The sequence below is a fragment of the Micromesistius poutassou genome (genome assembly GCF_964030765.1).
Source record: "Micromesistius poutassou genome assembly, contig: SCAFFOLD_3102, whole genome shotgun sequence".
Lineage (NCBI taxonomy): Eukaryota > Metazoa > Chordata > Actinopteri > Gadiformes > Gadidae > Micromesistius > Micromesistius poutassou.
In genome coordinates, this window is record NW_028178426.1 from 27,256 (window position 1) to 42,524 (window position 15,269).

The following is a 15,269-nucleotide window of genomic DNA, read 5'->3' on the forward strand; positions in this document are numbered from 1 at the left end:
TTCAGTGCTTAAAATTCAATGGCTTTTTATTTTCAAAATCCGATGACAGATTTACTTCCATAGTAGTTCCTACTTATTCCTTTGGGATCACTTGACAACATTAACATTAATTAAAGCAGTCATTAACTTTAACTGACATTGAATAACCAGTTCACTAATGGTCTAGTAATAATTGACTAATGGTGTCCATGTTAACTAAGGTATTGATTTATACATTAGTTCATATGGCTAGACTTATATATACAATATATATTAATGCTTATTACTGCATTTACTGAATCAACAGTAAATTAATGTACCCATATTGTCAAGTGTTACTATTCTTTCTAATATGTATTCTTAATAAGTGTCCTCTTATATATTATGATAGAGAAACTATTCCCTCCACCACAATGTGACAGAAAATATGTTTCTCTTATAACTTTCCAGAGTGTGAAGTATCTTTCTACTGGTAAGGCTGCACACACGCGTTGTCCATTAATAACACATGTAGTTATTACAAAAAGCTCCATAACATCTGCCCTCATGTCAGTGTGGAGTCGACTTACACTCTAAAGGGGAATGGAGGCGTTCGTATCCTTCAACAGCGCAGGAATAGCTGTCATAGGAGGTAGGGTATATATAGAAACTTCCACTGGTACGCCGTCCGTTCTTGTACCAGATGTAGTTAGGGTTACCAGCTAGTTCACACGTGTGACCACTGGAACATTCCAGATATGGTTTGATATATGAGACCTGCAGATCTGGGTCCAAGAGAAAAACTGTTATTCATAATGGTTCAGATTACAGACACACACGCACGCACGCACGCACCCACACGCACACACAATGTTGGGTAGTCTTATAAGTCATCAGAGTATACCTTTCACTGATAGATTCACTCCAGTTGGACCAGTGAATCCTGTCTGGTTTGTTATGAACCTAAACTTGTACCAAGCAGAGTCAGTGTTTCTCAGGTCTTTGATTATCAGGGTACACTTTCCTTTACAGCTGGACAAGCTGCAGATGATCTCTTCACAGCTGTGTTCAACACGACCTGCATAGGCTGTATCACCTAGCAGTCCATTAGGTTGGTTTGCCTCTTCAGTAAACCACAGTCTTTCTACCGGGGCAGAGCGGTACTGTAGTTTGTTAGGGTATTCATACGCACACTCTGGGTGCTGGCAGCGTGCGTGTGCGCGGTGATGTCAGCGTTCAGGAGGTCCACCTCCAGCCGGTCGCTCCGGTAGACGGCCCCCAGCAGAGCCCCCCTGCAGCGGGGCTGGGGGTGCCCTGACAGACCCTGAGGGTGGAGGGGGTGGAGGTCAGAGACACACAGACACCACAACAGTCCAGTGGTCTGGGGGGTGTGTGACTGCCTGCTCTAAAGGTTGTGGGTTGGATGCCAGGTGTCCCCTGTCTAACCCGTAGGCGTCCTGGAGCCAGACGGCCCCTGAGGCTCCGTCAGACCGTCCTCCTACGCGCGTCACTGCTAACAAAATGGACCCTTGTTTTGAAAAGAGGAGTGTGAGGAGATCTGTGTTCACCCAAACGTATACAACACATATTGAAGGAACACAAAGACACACAAAGGGAGTCTTCTTCTTCTTCTCCTTGATTATTGAGGCAGTTGTCAGGGACGCAGGAAGTCAGTTTGAGTTGGGGTTGCTGAGAGAAAGTATATATAATGACGTCATAATAAATGATGCGCAACATTCATGGTTTACGTAGTAATACGGCCAGCAACATTTGACACCAGTTTTAGAACGTTTTACACTACAGACATGTTGACCACCAACATGCCAAAGCAGCTATAGAACCTTATTCAGCAACGGACAGATCACACACACACGGAATGGAGGTTTATTTCTGATCAAGACCATTTATTATTGACGCCGGACTAAAGCCTAACGTAACAATAACGGGACGCGTTATCGACAGCCTAACAGCCTAACGTAACAATAACGTAACAACAACTTAATGTAAAAATAAAGAACTTTTACTAAACGTGACAATAAATAACTTCAAGTTGAAGAACACACACACACACATTGACTCAGTGAAGGCCGCACTCCAAAACCAAAATAAATAGAACTCTCCAAGGTGCTGATCCTGCTTGGCTGCATGGCGCACTACCAGATCTGTGACACAAACAAGAAACGTAACTTACTAAATGAACCCGTGGGCTCCACAATATAAATATTATAACCATGACCAAAGAGAGCCTGCACAGCGGCAGGAGCATCATAAGAACACTTTACCGACCTTAAGCAGACGGTAGAACAGCCAAGGTGGTCCTGCACTCAGGGGGGGTGGGAATGATGGGGGGGGGGGGGTGTTACCGTGGTGGGGGGGGGGGGTTAACGTGGTGGGGGGGGTGTTACCGTGGGGGGGGGGGGGGTGTTAACGTGGTGGGGGGGGGTGTTACCGTGGTGGGGGGGGTTACCGTGGTGGGGGGGGGGGGGGGGGTGTTACCGTGGTGGGGGGGGTGTTAACGTGGTGGGGGGGGGGGTGTTACCGTGGTGGGGGGGGGTGTTACCGTGGTGGTGGGGGGGGGCAGAGGGAGAGAGAGACTAAAACATTTGTTGTTTTATTTATCTTTTCTGATTAATATATTATTATTCTTAAGGCTCTTATGTAACATTATTTAGTAATAAAAGGAGAATGATGATGGGCTGAACACACGAGAACATTCAGTTGATCCACTGAGTTGTTTATTATCATTATGCTTCATGAACAAATACAACAGAAAAATGGTCCCTTACATGTACACAATAAACACAAGGACTGAAACAATAGAAGCTGCAGACTTTACTAATCATAAACAGGTGTGCACGTATCTTTAATAACTGAACATGTTCTGCGGCCGTTTGGTTCCCAACAGAACAAAAGGAATCAAGATTCAGTTTAAAGTCATTTACAACATGCAGCATTATCCCATAGACCTCTTGGTTATTATGAATGAAATATAAAATCTGATTAGGACAACAATGATGATATCATAGTCCATAGAACAAACATGTTTATGTCTGAAAATTACAAATATATAGTGGCATAAAAAAACATGTGATTTACCACCAATAGGTATTTAATATACATTTCAAAGGGAGAGGAGGAGGAGGGGGAGAGGGAGACGGGGGAGAGGGAGACGGGGGGAGGAGGGGGAGAGGGAGACGGGGGAGAGGAGGAGAGGGAGACGGGGGGGAGGAGGGGGAGGGAGACGGGGGAGAGGAGGAGAGGGAGACGGGGGGGAGGGGGAGAGGGAGACGGGGGAGAGGAGGAGAGGGAGACGGGGGGGAGGGAAAGATGCGAGAGAAAGAGAGAGAGACAGAGACTATAACTGCCCTAGAGACACTGACGCAAAAGCAGTGTGTGTGTGTGTGCGTTTCTGTGTGTGTGTGTGTGTGTGTGTGTGTGTGTGTGTGTGTGTGTGTGTGTGTGTGTGTGTGTGTGCCCGTCCCGGCCATCCTTTTTTTTTTTCCTACACAGAGAGAGAGAGAGAGAGAGAGAGAGAGACTATAACTCACACAGAGACGCTGAGGCCTCGGTCCCGTCCCACCATACCCTAAATCCGTCCCAGAAGAACCCAAACCCAGGGAGGAGGTCCTCCTGGGTGAAGGAGGTCCTGAAGGTGTGGATGTGTGTCAGTGTGTCTGAGGACCCTCCTCCACCTGGGGACACTCTGTAGAAGGACAGAGTGCCAGCAGGCCGGTCCAGATACACTCCTACTCTGGTAGAGCCAGCGGGGCGGAGACGTATGTCTGTCTGTCTACGGTTGTACCAGGCAGAGTAACGATCATCATCACAATAAAGACTCCAGGACTTGTTGTTCCCTCCAAGCAGGCTGTCAACACCCCCTCCTCTCCTTGTGATTCCTCTGTATGTCACTGCTATAGAAACAGGTCCTTTCCTCTCTACCTCCCAGTAACAGCGGCCAGTCAGAGCCTCTCTACACAACACCTGGTAATGGGAGTCAAATCTCTCTGGGTGATCCGGATACGACTGGTCCTCTCTGACCTGCGTCACCTTTCTGTTGTCCTCAGACAGAGAGAGTCGTCTGTGGGCTGTGTTTGGGTCCAGTGTGAGTTCACAGGCATCTGACGGAGAACAAGACATGATGAGCTACTGAACCCTTCTGCATCTTCATCATCATCATCATCATCATCACTAGTACTGCTGGAAGCATTGACATCTTAGATATGCTAGGATGCTAAATCCGAGGACACACACACACACACACACACACACACACACACACACACACACACACACACACACACACACACACACACACACACACACACACACACACACACACACACACACACACACACACACACACACACACACCCTCTTCAACACTTCAGACATCATAACTTGGTCAAAATTCAACCGTTTACCATCACTCAAACTATTAAACAAATCTACACATTTGTATCTTCGATAGTATTTAATCAGAATTTCGATATCATTTATACTTTTTTCAGAATCACAGTTTTAGTTTCACTTCAGATGAGTTTTCAGTTGGTCTCACTCTAGCCGTTTGCCTCAGCTGTTGCTCGTTGAGCAATCAGTGGACATCACAGCACTCTGGAGGAGTCTGGTTAAAGTCACGTGGTGGAGGGTAGTGTGGTCTTTGTTAGTCTCTGGCCGTTTCTCAATACCAAGTACGCAAACTACGGACTCGCGGACTTGGAAGTGCGTACTTGGCAAGTCCAGACTTCCAAGTACAGACTTCAGATGACGCGAGTACGCACCTGTGACGTCACCACCTCAGCTCTGTTAACTGCTTTACGGCCTCATGTAGGCATACACTACTGAACAATTTAAACTAATGATATAAAACTAAACCCCAGCCTCTTTCATTTTAAAATAGTATGTCAATATTTTCAATGAATATAAATGAAAAGATATGCTTATCGTGTGTATAAGCTATTCACACAACTTTTTATATGTAGGGTACAGATGCGCGTGCCTAACTGGCTATGTAGTTGGAGAGTAGACTATTGATGTAATAATAATAACGAATGAGCGAGAAATGACACAGATTAGAACACACACACACACACACACACACACACACACACACACACACACACACACACACACACACACACACACACACACACACACACACACACACACACACACACACACACACACACACACACGATCGGATGGATCCGACCAAGATTTTCGTTGCCGTTGTGATGGGTTTCCTCTATCAGCGATTTATACAATAAAAACAAATTATATTAAACAAAACCCCAGCCTCTTTAATTTTAAAATAGTATGTCAATATTTTGAATGAATAGGCCTACATTTTTGTTATATATGTCAAATGTTCCTATATATAGCCTATTATTATAGCTTACATACTAATATTTTAAAACATGGTAATGCGAAATGCATCCTGGGATATTTAACGGTCCAAGTCCACACAAGTCACCTCCGATGCGTCCTCGGTGGAACGGCCAGTTTAAGAACGCATGGAGAACACACACGGGTTTTACGACTGTACTTGACTTGATGCGTACTTGGAATTGGAACAGTACTTGGGCTACGACTGATGACGTTTCACGAGAACGCAAAGTACACAAGTACAGACGAGAACCCACATTGAGAAACGGCCTCTCTCTCTCCCTCATGGACTACAACAATGGACTACAACAATGGACTACAATAGTGGACTACAACAGTGGACTACAATAGTGGACTACAATAGTGGACTACAACAGTGGACTACAACAGTGGACTACAATAGTGGACTACAATAGTGGACGTTGTCCGACCACTTTTTTAAATGTCAGCCACAGTTCGGCTTTCGGCCCCAACCTCATTGATCGACCTGGCAACGTTTTCCCACGCCAGTTTTTTGCTTTTGGTGCTGATTCCGGAGGAAAGAGAGCCAAACAAGATCTTATTTCTGGCCTCTACCTCCGAAATCAGCACCTCCACCTCGCATTCACTAAAGTTGTTTTTTCTTCCTTTCTCCATTTTCTCCTTTCTCCTAACGAGCGCACTACTGCAGGTTTATTTATACTAATTAGCATATTAAATGAGGGAGGAGACGGGTGGAGATGGAAATGGGTGGAGAGACGGGCTCGTGCATGTGCGCTCAATTTCACGTTAATTGGGATGTACAAAGAGAATCTGTGTGAAATCGTGCTTACGCAAGGATTGATACATCCAGATTTTTTTGTGAGCATCAGCTTTCCAGATTTTGGCGTCCGCAAAGTTTTAGTCAGAAATCCACGCAAGTCTTACACAACAACACACAACTCACTGCCTCCCTGCTTCTAGCCAATCAGCTACTAGCCACCACCAATATACTACCCGGCCTTCTTTCATCCGCCGTCATGTCTCGTCTCCACCTTGGATTATCACTCCTGCTACTCCAGACTCTTAGGACTCTCTCCTCTACTCCACCAACTTCTGGCCCACTCAGCTACACCGCCGCTGACCTTCACCGCCTCAACAATAACCATCGTCTCTCTGCTGCTGCTGCCCCTGCAGCCAGCACAGCCGGAATCCTCCGCCGACGCCGCTACATCCATCCGGGTTCTGGCCCCTCTCGCAACCAACACCTCCCCCATGGCTCACCCATCCCCTCACTCTGGACTAACTCTCGCCCCCCCGTCACCCCCACCTGCCGTACTGCCAACCTCACTAACCTCCGTTCCCCCTCCCCTGCCCCCCCATCCATCTCCCTCGCACTGCTGAACTGTCGCTCCCTCTCCAACAAATCACCCGTTATATCTGAACTGCTACTGGACAATAACATGGATCTGCTCCTCCTCTGTGAAACATGGCAACAGCCCCTGGACTTCTACGCTCTCAATCAAGCCACTCCTTCCAATTACAGTTACATTGCCAAACCCCGCCTCTCTGGCCGAGGGGGAGGCGTTGGCGTTCTTCATAAACAATCCCTGTCCATCACTGAACTGAACCTCAACCTCCCATCTATCTCATCCTTTGAACACCTTGCCTTCTCCCTCCCCAACTCTATCACCACTGTTCTAATCTACCGTCCTCTGAAGCCACGCCCATCTTTTCTCTCTGAACTGTCTGAACTCCTCACCATTGCGTCCTCTCTCTCTTCCCGCCTCCTACTTACCGGTGACTTCAACATCCACACGGACAAGCCGACCGCCCCACTGACATCTGACTTCCTCTCCCTTCTCGCCTGTTTCCACCTCACCCAACACATTGACTTCCCCACCCATACCAAAGGCCATATCCTCCACATAGTCTGCTCCGCCTCCCTACCCGTATCTAACCCCCATCCTCTCCCCTTCCCACTCTCTGATCATCTCTGCATCCTCTTCTCCGCTCCTCTACCCTCACCCCATAATCCCAAAAAGCTCTCCATTTCCTACCGCAACATCAAACCAGTCAACCCACTCTCACTCTCCCAGCTCATGTCCTCTGCCTTCCCCCCTGACTCTGCCCCCTCTTCCCCTGACGACTATGCCATCATGCTCAACTCCATCCTTTCTGACTCCCTTGACTCCCTTTCCCCCTGGAAGACTTCCTCTGTCTCATTCACTAACTCCGCCCCCTGGTACACCCCGGAACTCCGCACCATGAAACAGACTGGCCGCCAACTCGAGCGGTTATGCAAGCGAACCCGCCTCACCGCTCACGCCGAAGCCTACAAACATCACATCTCCTCCTACCGTGACGCTCTCCACGCTGCTAAATCCGCCCACTTCTCCACCCTCATCAACAGCACCAACCGGAACCCCCGCATTCTGTTCTCCACCGTCAACAAACTGCTCCAGCCGCCGGACATTAATCCACCCTCCTCACCTGACCTCTGTAACTCTTTCCTCCTCGCCTTTAACCATAAAATCTCCCAAATCAACAACTCCCTGACTGCCGCCGTTAGTAACTCCTCCACCCCCACCATTCCTGTCCCCCCCCCTCCCTGACCACCCACCCTCCCCTTCTCTCACTGCCTTCTCCCCTGTTGACTCCTCCCACATTTTGGACATCATCACTGCGTCCAAGACAACCACCTGCTCTCTCGACGCCCTCCCAACGACTCTAACCAAGGCTTGCCTCCCTGTCCTCACCCCCCACCTCACCACCCTCTTCAATCAGTCCCTATCCCTTGGTCATGTTCCCTCTGTCTACAAACTTGCCTCCATCACCCCCATCCTCAAAAAGCCCACCCTTGATCCAGCCAACCTCTCCAACTACCGCCCCATCTCCAACCTGCCGTTCCTCTCCAAAACTCTGGAACGCATTGTCGCCGCCCAACTCCACACCCACCTCCGGTCAAACAACCTCTATGAACCCCTCCAGTCAAACAACCTCTATGAACCCCTCCAGTCAAACAACCTCTATGAACCCCTCCAGTCAAACAACCTCTATGAACCCCTCCAGTCTGGCTTCCGCCCGCTTCACAGCACCGAAACTGCCCTTGTCAAAGTCATCAATGATCTCCTCACCTCTGCAGACTGCGGTGCCCTCAACATCCTGCTTTTCCTAGACCTCAGCGCAGCCTTTGATACTGTACACCATTCCATCCTCCTCAAAAGGCTGCGCCAACAGGGTGTTGAGGGCTCAGCACTCGACTGGCTCACCTCCTACCTCACCGACAGGCAACAGTTCGTCTCCCTTCTCTGGCCACACGTCCACCCTCTCTCCTGTACCGCAGGGGGTCCCTCAGGGCTCAGTCCTCGGCCCCCTTCTTTTCATCTGCTACCTCTTCCCCCTTGGTCACATCATCCGCAAACTCAATCTTGACTTCCACTGTTACGCAGATGACACTCAGATGTACATCAGTACCAAAACCACCCAAAACCCTCCCCTCACCCACATCGAAACCTGCATCTCTACAATAAAAACATGGCTGACCCACAACTTTCTCAAACTTAACAGCGACAAAACAGAGCTCCTTCTCATAGGCACCAAATCCACTCTCAATAAAACTGGACCCATCTCACTCACCATCGACGCCTCGACCATCACGCCCCCCCCCTGGCACGCAATCTTGGTGTTATCCTGGACCCCACCCTCTCCTTCGATCCCCATGTCAGCTCCATTGTCAAGACCTCCTACTTTCACCTCCGCCGCATCGCCAAAATCAGACACTGCCTCCCCCCCCCTGCTGCTGAATCCCTTATCCACGCCTTCATCTCCTCCCGTCTTGACTACTGCAACTCCCTCCTCACTGGCGTCACCTCTCATTCCCTCCATAGACTCCAAATGGTCCAAAACTCTGCTGCTCGCCTCCTCACTCACACCCGGTCCCGTGAGCACATCACTACCGTTCTCCACACTCTCCACTGGCTCCCCGTCAAACAACGTATCAGTTTCAAAATACTCCTGCTGACTTTCAAAGCTCTCCACCACCTGGCCCCGCCCTACCTGTCTGACCTCCTCATCCCCCATCGCCCCTCCCGAGCCCTCCGATCCTCCTCCACTCTCACTCTAACCGTACCACCCTCCAAACTGAAAACATTCGGTGACAGAGCCTTCTCCAGGGCAGCCCCCCGACTATGGAACTCTCTTCCCCAACCTGTCCGCGACTCTCCCTCACTTCCCACATTCAAATCCACTCTAAAAACCTCTCTCTTTTCCCAAGCCTACGACCTCCCCTACCCATGACCACCTTCATCCCTGCCCCTGCCCTTGTCCCCCTGACTGTCATCACCCTTTTTGTGTTTTTTATGTCTTCCACAATGTAAGCTTCTTTGGGTCACTGAAAAGCGCTATATAAATTTCATCAATTATTATTATTATTATTAACAGTAGAACACGTATAGTTAAAAGCCTAAACAGCCTCGTTGGTGGATAGCAGCATAGGCTCTGTTTGATTGAATAAGGGTTGCATTTCTTGCCTACTACCTCCCACCGATCCACTGCCTCTCTGTCCTCTCCCTACGCTTCAATCACGTAATGATGATGATCTGACAACGCACGCACATCGTAAAAATAAACAAAATGATGAATCAAACTAAACAAACACTTACACTTCTTTAAATCTGTTTCCAGGTCAGGCAGCTTCTTCATCTCCATGTTCAGTGTCTCCTTCAGCTGATCCAGGGCTCTCCTCAAGGTCCCAACGTATGACGGAGGACGGACCTCCACAGTCGTCCAGTCCCTGGTGGGTGGAGGATCCTTCAGGGATCTGAAGGTCTGGAGGAGATGGAGGTGGTCTTCAGTGTATGAGAGCTGCTTCACCTCTGATCTTCTATTGGTCAGATCTTCTATCTCCTGCTCCAGCTCTTTGATGAGGCCTTCAGCTTCTGTCTCTGTGGATTTCAGTTTCTCTTTAACCGTTTGGTTGTGATCATCCTGGCACTTTTCAACAGAGCGCTTCAGAGCAGTGAAGACCTGCACACCATCGGCTATCTCTTTGTCTGCGTCTGCTTTGCTACGTCCCACTGTGTCTCTGATGTCCTTAATCTTTCGTTGTCTCTCCTGGATCATCTGCTGAACTTCAGCCTCTATCTTCCCCAGCTGGGCCGTCTTCACTTCATATTCCTCCTTTAGAGGTACAACAGGATGGGACTTGTGGTCACCCTCTGTGCAGAACAGACACACACACACCTGTTCAGTCTGGCAGAAGAGCTCCAGAAGTCGGTCGTGTTTCTTACACACCCTGTCCTCCAGACGGTCCATAGGCTCGACCAGCTGATGTCTCTTCAGGCCTGCGACTCTCTGATGAGGCTCCAGGTGGGTGTGGCAGTAAGACGTAAAACACGTCAGGCAGGACTTCACAGCCTTCAGCTGGGTCCCAGTACAGACGTCACAGGGAACTTCTCCTGGTTCAACACAAGGCTGCTCTTTGACTGGTGCAGAACTTCTAAACCGATCAACCATCCCTGATAAGAGGGTATTAACCCGTAGATCAGGTCTTGTGTGGAACAGCTCGGTGCAAACAGGACATTTGTACTGGACTTGGTCATCCCAGAACGTTGTAATACAGGTTCTACAGAAGTTGTGTCCACATGGTGTGAAAACTGGGCTGTTGAACACATCCAGACAGATGGAACAGGAGAAGTCCTCTTCAGACCAGGAAGTAGCAGAGGCCATTCCTAGAAAACATGGATAACAATAATAAAATAACAGTTTGAACTCGTTCAAATGCAAGTGCTTTATACGTTATATATTTTGTTGTTTCAAGCTGAAATCTTCATCCAATAGGAGGTACAACATGAAGTCCTGCAGACAGGACAGCTTCACTGAGGATGAGGGGTCAATATTTTGGACTCACCTTACAATGTTTGTCTGATTATTTAGTTTAATTTAAATTAAAGGATTTATACATTCTCAAAGTACATTTATATCAATTATTGTCTAAAATATGGGATAAGTATGTGTCCAAAAACAACGTTTGCATAGGGTGAGAAGTCTGAGACTTCTGCCCAGTTGAAACAGCCGAGTGTCACAACAACAGATCTGAGATCTGGTTAATTTCCCCGCACATCAGGCTTGAGGGAAGCCCAGGCTGATCGTCCGCTGAACTCATATATAACGGAGTTAGTAACTGAATTACTCTATAATAAAAGTAACTAGTTACCAGGGAAAGTAATTATTTGCGTTACTGTAAAAAAAAAAAAAAAGTAGCTTTGTAGATACGTGTGTCGTTGTGGGATGCTTCATTAAATTAGAGTTGCTTACAACGGATGTCGACAAAGTCTTTGCTCCTGGACATAACGTTCACTTTACATGCACATTCTTGCCTTTGACCTCAATGAATTTGAAGTAGTGCTTATATCTCCACCTTGAAAATGCCACCTTTTCATCGGATTGCTCCGGACTCGCCATTTCTACTGCTTCGTCGAATCTGTTTGGTGTTTGTGTGTGCGTGTGGCACGCGTATCCTGGCTTGTGTGTAAAAACACTGGCTCCGATTGGCTACCATGAAACACGACTCTGCCTTAGCCAATCATAATCGCTAGCCCACTCGGTCTGCTAGCAGTTTGTGTGTGCAGCCAGGGGTGCGTTCGGATTACGCAGTTTATTCAATGAATTCATAGTAACGCACCGCATTTAACTGTCAGTAACGGCGTTGTAACGACGGAAAAATTAGTTAGATTACCCGTTACTGAAAAAATAACAGCGTTACCTAACGCCGTTATTTTAAACAGCCTTATTCCAAACACTGCTCAGATGAAGCGCTGGGAAGGATTTAAGCACACGGTTTCCACACCGCGGGCGCGGTTATCCACCGAGATAATAATTTTATTTGAAATGAAAACGGTAATTGTTATTGACAACATTTTTATCGCGGTTTACCGTTACACCGGTAACCGTTACATCCCTACTCTAACCTGAATGGACTTTGAAGGGTTTGAGACCAGAGTTCTGTCTGGGTTAGAGCCCTAGAATCCGGGTTGGAGTCCCAGAGAAAGTGGGTATACCACGTGGGTATACCAGAGAGACTGTTGATCTGATCTTAAATACATTGCACTTTCTAAAATGCTTTTTTAACTTTAGCCTTTATTTCTATTTATTTTTATTTTACTATCTATTATTTTCTTTTTATTGTATGACAATGTTAATATGTGAAGCACTTTGAGTCTGCCTTGTGTATGAAAAGTGCTATATAAATAAAGTTGCCTTGCCTAACCTGGTGCATCATTAAAAATATTAATGTTTAAATTAAGAATTGACCCCAAAGCACTTCATGTACTTTTTTATCAAACATGACCAACAGCCTGTCAGCCTGTTGGTCATGTAAGTACCAATGCAGTATCAATGCATAGAACAACACTGCCACCTACTGGTTGAGGAGGGCGGGCCATTTGTGAATCACGAGCTATTTGCTTGTGGATCTGTGCGGATCTTCGACAAGAATGTCTCAAAAATGCGTAAGTGAGGAAAGAGATGCGCGTGCGTGAGTAATGATCCACAAATGCTGAGTCATACTTCACGAGCAGAATTTTCAGTTTTGCAAATGGCTTTTTGTTTTTACAAATGGAAAATTGTGTATTTACAAAAACACAATATATTTACAAGTATGTAAAAACCAAAATACAAGTTACAAATTATAAATTTGTATTTGTGGATAGCAAAACACGTGTGCAAATCAAAAATATTTGTAGATCACCATCTGTGCGTTTACAGATATTAATGAGACAAATTTAAGCCCATACTATTCAGGATGGGACATTGCAGACATTCCAATGTCATGCCTGTTAAATGTGTGATTAATGTGCGGCTATCGGCTTTAGAAACTGGATAGATTACCATATCTACATCATCCTCTGGCCAAATCATTTTTAGGGTAATTTGAAGGGATTGTAACCTTTTCATCAAAGACCGCCTCTCTCCTCCTCATTAGCCTTAAAGCTACAGGAACGTTTGTGGAGCTCATTGTGGGACTGGCCCGTAGCGGCTGGAACTCTGCACCAAGGATGAATTTCGGGAATGAGTCTTCAAATACTGTATTAGGGGCCACTAACACCGATATAAAGGCATCCGTAAAGTAGCATGGGCCCTTTAGTGCCCCACTTCACTCAAAAAGAATAGAACAGTGTAATATGACTGCATGATTAATATGACTGCATGATTAATATGACTACATGATTAATATGACTACATGATTCATATGACTGCATGATTAATATGACTACATGTCTACTATGACTACATGATTAATATGGCTACATGATTCATATGGCTACATGATTCATATGACTACATGTCTAATATGACTACATGATTAATATGACCGTGTGATGTCTAGAGAAAGCGCATTCTGGTTACAAAAAGGTTACAGAAAGCTTAGCTGAAAGAAGACAGTGCACGTGCGTATATTTGCATAACGCGATCTGATTGGGTGACGGATCCGTCGCTGCCTGAAAAGTTAAACTTGACGGACGGACCCACAATGCACTTCGGGAGCGTCCGACGCAAGGCCAACGCCTTTCATACCCGCTGCGCGTCCGTCGACGGGCTGCAGCTGCGGGCGAGAGGGTCCGCGATCTGCCTCCGTAGCGGCTCCAACGCGGCGTGCAGGTGGACCCCGACACGGGTCCGTTTCGCGGATAGGGTTACGGTTAGGTTTAGGGTGAGGGTTAGGGTGAGGGTGAGGGTTAGGGTGAGGGTGAGGGTTAGGGTGAGGGTGAGGGTGAGGGTTAGGGTTAGGGTGAGGGTTAGGAGTCAGCGTGTGAGTTTGCCTGACAGGCTGCCTGTCCGATCCTAGCGCTCCCCTAGTTCACATCATAACCCGCTGTAGGGCCGGTCCGTACGGGGTCACACCGCGGGGAGAGAGGCGCGGAGGTTGTGTTGTTTTACTCACCTGGTTGCGGTTGCTGTCGGTCAGACTGTGTGTGTCCCAAAACGTGTTGTGTTGTTCTCCTGAGGGAGAGAACTGCTTCCTCCTCGTCGGGTTTCTGTCAACCTTAAGTTTCGTTTCTCGAACATCACGTCCTCTCCTGGCCCCGCCCCCACGGACACACGCCCCGTGTGTGTGTGTGTGTGTGTGTGTGTGTGTGTGTGTGTGTGTGTGTGTGTGTGTGTGTGTGTGTGTGTGTGTGTGTGTGTGTGTGTGTTCTTTAAGATTCTCCCCACCGAACGGGGCGCCAGAAGGAGACACGTTGTTTTAACTCTTTGTGGTTTTTTATTTGCTTTGTTTGATTTTCCTTATGCAGTTGTTTTAGTCCACAAATAACAGGTTATAAACCTGTAGAATAGAAAGGCTACGGTGTAAACAACAATATTGATAGCCACATACATAATATACTATCAATTCTGAATAATATACAAACATAAATTACAATAGTCAGTATTTAGTGTTATAATAATAGTATAATATATAATATAGTATAGTATAAAATAATTAGTGTTTAAACTGAATATGCAACAATTCCCCGCACAAGCAACATTGCACATTAAACACTAAATATACATTAAACATTGCACTGCCGTGCAAAACAGTGAGTGTAGTTTTAAGCAGCAACGCTGAGCACAGCAAACCATTACCTGTGTGAAGCGATGAACTACATTACCCAGCCTGCACCGCAAACAGGACGTATTCTCGTGTGACAGCGAAGACGCCCCAACTCCAAACTTTTCCAGGGATGCAGAGCGTGACCAGACAGACCAACTTAAACCGCGGCTCAATGGACACAAACAGCAGCTTACCGGTGGCGCGTCTCTCCTGACGAGACAACGCGCTGAGACCAGCGCTAGCTCCCGTTTATAGCGCGTGCCCGTAGTCAACGTGCCCGTGCACGAGATTCAAACACGCCCCTTTGGGATTTTACTGGTTCGACTCTCGACGGGCCCGCGCTTCAATCAGGTGAGCGGACCTCCCACTTTCACCT

General features: G+C 47.3%; 1 protein-coding gene across 2 annotated transcripts; it reads right to left on the minus strand.

Moving 5' to 3' along the window:
• Positions 1–2,671: 2,671 nt before the first annotated feature.
• LOC311374543 (tripartite motif-containing protein 16-like) lies at positions 2,672–15,248 on the minus strand. Of its 2 annotated transcripts, XM_084490371.1 has the most exons (4): positions 14,926–15,248; positions 14,243–14,626; positions 9,963–11,030; positions 2,672–4,076 (listed from the first exon to the last, which is right to left on the minus strand). In XM_084490371.1, exons 3-4 carry the CDS (start codon positions 11,026–11,028, stop codon positions 3,496–3,498), a joined length of 1,647 nt encoding a protein of 548 aa, XP_084346497.1. In that variant the 5' UTR covers positions 11,029–11,030; positions 14,243–14,626; positions 14,926–15,248; the 3' UTR covers positions 2,672–3,495. The 2 variants fall into 2 exon arrangements, with proteins under 2 accessions (XP_084346497.1, XP_084346496.1); XM_084490370.1 differs by having other exon boundaries at positions 14,243–15,248.
• Positions 15,249–15,269: the final 21 nt, after the last annotated feature.